Source organism: Colias croceus, chromosome 28, assembly GCF_905220415.1.
Source record: "Colias croceus chromosome 28, ilColCroc2.1".
Classification (NCBI taxonomy): domain Eukaryota; kingdom Metazoa; phylum Arthropoda; class Insecta; order Lepidoptera; family Pieridae; genus Colias; species Colias croceus.
The window spans coordinates 4,143,655-4,148,571 of record NC_059564.1 but is presented as its reverse complement, the minus strand read 5'-3'; the positions used below and the strand labels follow the sequence as shown (position 1 = coordinate 4,148,571).

The window sequence follows — 4,917 nt, the reverse complement described above, 5'->3', positions numbered from 1 at the left end:
TCATTTTCTTATTTTGTCGTAACTTCAATTCTAATTAAAAACATGAGTCTAACTATATAATTAATTAATAAAGAATAAATATAAAAGCTACAACTTACCTTTTGTGGGAACGCAAGAAGGATTTTTTAAAATATCACAATTAACTGTTAATAGTGTCTTGCTTGACATCAAATAATAAACATCTACCCTCACTTGTAAAATTTTATTTAGTATATTCACATAAAATATAAGCACCTGAAGTGGACTCTGGGAAGACATGGGTTAAAAAGTGAAATAAATAAGTACAATTAAAAACCCCACCAACATCATATTATTTAATTTTTAATTATAAATTTGCAAGAAGCGTTAAGGCCGTGTACGCGGTCCGTGCGCTGTTTGGCTCAAATATGTGATTTTTCAAACCAGATTGTCCATCAACCACTTATCTTACAAACATATGAATTACTAATAATTTTAGGGAACTTTATTGTCTATATAGTTAGTTAAGAGTTTTTTTCAATTAATACAGTATTTGTGAATACCATCAAGATAACTGAGCCGATGATTACTTGATTTCACTTTTAGTGTCAATTTCGAAGCTAAAAATATCTGAAATTGCTGACAGATCTAACACACATTTTTTTTAACTAACTGCAAAAATCCTTATTAAAATAGTTAGTTAAAAGATTTTTTTAATTTGGACTCCTAACTTACGAAATTAAAATCCGAACAATGTGAATTTTTTTAGAAATTATACTCGACAAAATGATTATTTTCACCAAGATATTTGACTTAGTTGAATATAATTTATACATATTGCAATAAAAGAACGTATTACTTATAAGATAAAATTTAAAAAATCAACTAAGGTACCTCTATTATTTTTCTACAATTTTTTTTAAAGTACTATAAAACACTGCGCGCGACCCGATTAAAATCAGTCGGCAGCGAGCCTTCCCAGAGAGAGGACATGTTGCTCGGCGCTCTCCTGTGGACCTATGCTGTTCATAGTAAAAGGATAGGCGCAAGCCGCGATCTATCGTAATAGATCGCGGAGATTTTGACTTGCGTTAAATTGAATAAGCGCTCTTAAACATGTAAATTGATTTGATTTTAATGAAGTCTCATAGATGGCGCTGTTTCAAATTTGTCTTTATACTACTAAGATTCATTAAACTGTTTCTCTGCCAAAATTACGTAAATGACGTAGTTTTTATAGTGTAAAGCTAGATAATAGCGTGGCTTACCCAAAAACAACATTTAAACATGAGTCTTTAGATTGTACGCTGTGTAATACACGGAATACGTTAGAAAAATAAAGGTTCACAGCTCCTCCCCCGGAGGTGATAGCATGATAATGTGTATATAAAAGCCTCACCCGACCTGTTAGTAAAATTCATGCAAAATTTGAAGTCAATCTATGCGGTACTTTTCGAGATTAGCTCGGACAAATATACAGACAAACAGACAAACAGACAAACAGACAAACCGACAAACAGACAAAAATTCTAAAAACTATGTTTTTGGCTTCTATATCGATTATAGATCATGGATTATGTATTCTTTTAAAAAAATATTCAATGTACAGTTTTGACTTTCCTACGATTTTATTATATGTATAGATTTAGTCTATTTAAAAATGTATTCAAAATGGGTTGACTGGGAAAATCCTGGACAGGATATTTTTAATGAATTAAAAAAAAACATTTTTTTTTATTAATTGCAGTATCAAGAAAATAAAAAAAATATATTATAGACTTAAAGTATGAAACCTACAGAATGTGCAGTCATAGTCGTTTTCTAATATTTACCGGGACATACGGCTAGGTTGGCAGGTATAAACAGGTATGTCGGTACCAGTTATTTTCACTTGATAGGATGATGAAACAAAAATTATGTCAGCACTGTTTTATTACAAAATTGTTTTATTATCTCGAAACTGCAATTAATAAAAATTAAAATAAATGTTTTTTTTTAATTCATTAAAAATGTCCTGTCCAGGATTTTCCAAGTCAACCCATTTTTAATACATTTTTTAATAGACTAAATTAAGTATAAAATTGGTCTCATTCTATTATCACGCCGTTGAATTTCGCCTTATGTTCGGATCTTAGACCATATATTTTTTGACATCTTTGATTTGTAAATCTGTAAGTGTATGCGTTGCATGGAAACATGGTAATTGCGGCCCTGAAAAGGGCCTTGTCTTTCCGAAATAAATGAAACACCAATACAACACTTTATTCTATCTTTTATTTAGTTTATTCAACCTCCAAACCCATACAACGTACGCCCTTGTCTCTTTAAAGCGTACACCACATCCATAGCTGTTACAGTCTTACGTTTAGCGTGTTCTGTGTACGTGACCGCGTCTCTAATAACATTTTCTAGAAACACCTTCAAAACTCCTCTAGTTTCTTCGTAAATTAAGCCAGAGATGCGTTTGACACCACCACGACGAGCCAAGCGGCGTATAGCTGGCTTCGTAATGCCTTGAATGTTGTCTCTCAACACTTTTCTGTGACGTTTTGCGCCACCTTTTCCGAGGCCTTTACCCCCTTTGCCGCGACCTGTCATGGTGATGGTATGATGTACACTGGCTATCGGTTTCACAAGCGTCCGCTTTTTATAAGATTTTGTAATGTATAATGAGGGTAGTTTGGAATGTTGTTTTGTAAGTGCATCGATGGAACTGTGTTAGACTGTGTGGATGTAGATTGTAAGTGCCTGGGTTCGAATCTCGGCTGTGCTTGTGAATGATTTTAATTTTAATTTTTGAACTGCAGTCCAATCTTTATTTTATTTTATATATGTATGTATTTAATTTCTATATGGACTTTAAGATATACGAAACCTATTTTTCTAGGTAAATTCTAAAATATAATCACAGAAAAAAGAATTGTATGTATCTGTTGCCAGATATTATTATAGGTAGTACCTAAAGTTCTTTATTTTATTAATTGATAATTTTAAACGAATACGTAACTCAATGCAACATTTCATTTTATAATCATCAATTAATGTATGGAAACAAAGTCTATAAATCCTGTAAAATATTGATATAATCATCTTACTTTACTCAATACTAGCTGCGCTCCGCGGTTTCACCCGCTTAGCTTTGTTGGTCTTAGCGTGATGATATACATATACATATATATTGCCTATAGCCTTCCTCGATGAATGAGCTATCTTACACCAAAAAAATTTTTTCAAATCGGACCAGTAGTCCCTGAGATTAGCACGTTCGAACAAACAAACAAACTCTTCAGCTTTATAATATTAGTATACCTAGATAAGGCACGACATAAATTCGAAAAATTGAAATTTTTTTCTTGATAATGAATCTTTTCTTTTCTATTAGTCTTAGGCAATCTTTGTCATGAGAAATTTTACTTGAGATGACATTTTACAATTCAGTTTCAGGTACCAACTATTGCACATCGTATAACACGTCACTGTCTTATGATTGGACAAAAATTATACAACAGCTCACTATACCTACCCACTCCTGACACCCACCTAAAAACTTATAAATAACCGCCAAAACTGCCCCCATCAAACTACAAGATGGCGCCAAAAAAAGCTGTCAAATCCATGAAGCCCGAAATGTCGAAACCGATAGAACGGCCGATATCAAAATCGAAAAAGCCTAAAAAGAAGAACTACAGAAGCTTCGGAATTTATTTATACAAAGTTTTGAAGTCAATCAACCGCGACTCCGGGATTTCTACTCAATCTATGGTGATAATGAATAATTTTGTTATGGATATGTTCGAAAATATAGCAGCGGAGGCAGGAAGGTTGATTTCTCATACCAAGAAGACAACTTTAAGTAGCAGCGATTTGCAGTCTGCTGTTAAATTGTTGGTGCCTGGAGAACTATGGAGACATGCAAACGCACAAGGCATCAAGGCGCTGAAAACATATCATGACAACCAGGTGCGGCCAACGGTGCGGCCGAGTGATTGACGTTTCGTACAGATTATAAATGATTTTGAAGTTTTTTTACGTTTACAAGTGTGATTTTGAAAGAAGAACGAGAACAATTGAAATTAATAAGAAGTGACATTCGTGTACAGATTATATATGATTTTAAATGCAGATATAGATTTAATAATGAAGGAGGTTGATTCCCGCGCTTTTTACGTGTACAGACTATATTTTACATATTTTATGATTGTGAAACAGATTGATAAATAATTAATTACGAATAGCGACTGATTTTTACGTGTACAGACTATATATGATTGATAATAAATTAAATTATGCATAAATTATTTTCTATTATTTAAGATCCTTTAAGCTTGATAATTTTTGGTTTTAATTATTATACGATATACACAACGAAATATAGATAACCTAAAAAAACACGAAAAAAACTCTCAAGGAAGATATAAAAGTATAGGTTACACTAAATAATTTATTTAAAAAAAGATTTATAAAATTTACATTCTTAGTAGAACTTATATTACTGTTAAATTAATTAATTAAGAAAGTTATGCATCACAATATTATCGAATAGACATAAAGCTAGGTACATCCTTTTAAAATTAATGTTATGGGTTCTACAATTATAATTTTATATAATTGCGTCCTAAATGAAAAATTTACAAGGATGGAATTAAAAGTATTTAGTTTAGGAACTTATTTATAATTGGACATACATATGTATTTTAACTAGATTTCCGCCCGCATTTTAAAGGAAAACCCGCATAGTTCCCGTTCCCGTGGGATTTCCGGGATAAAAGTTATCCTATGTGTTAATCCAAGTTACCATCTATATGTGTGCTAAATTTCATTGTCATCGGTTCAGTAGTATTTGCGTGAAAGAGTAACAAACATAAACATAAACATCCATCCTTACAAACTTTCGCATTTATATTATTAGTACGTTCCGTTTTTCATTCCTATCTTTCTTTCACAAAAATTAAATTCATC

At 32.0% G+C, this 4,917-nt stretch overlaps 2 protein-coding genes across 2 annotated transcripts; one reads left to right on the top strand and one right to left on the bottom strand.

The window, feature by feature from the left end:
• Positions 1–2,161: 2,161 nt before the first annotated feature.
• LOC123704019 (histone H4) lies at positions 2,162–2,594 on the bottom strand. The gene has a single exon (XM_045652265.1). It carries the CDS (start codon positions 2,554–2,556, stop codon positions 2,245–2,247), a length of 312 nt encoding a protein of 103 aa, XP_045508221.1. The 5' UTR covers positions 2,557–2,594; the 3' UTR covers positions 2,162–2,244.
• A 933-nt stretch (positions 2,595–3,527) lies between these two features.
• On the top strand, positions 3,528–4,253 carry LOC123704018 (late histone H2B.L4-like). Its single transcript, XM_045652264.1, has one exon. The coding sequence runs from the start codon at positions 3,547–3,549 to the stop codon at positions 3,946–3,948; it is 402 nt and encodes a 133-aa protein (XP_045508220.1). The 5' UTR covers positions 3,528–3,546; the 3' UTR covers positions 3,949–4,253.
• The last annotated feature ends 664 nt before the right edge of the window (positions 4,254–4,917 follow it).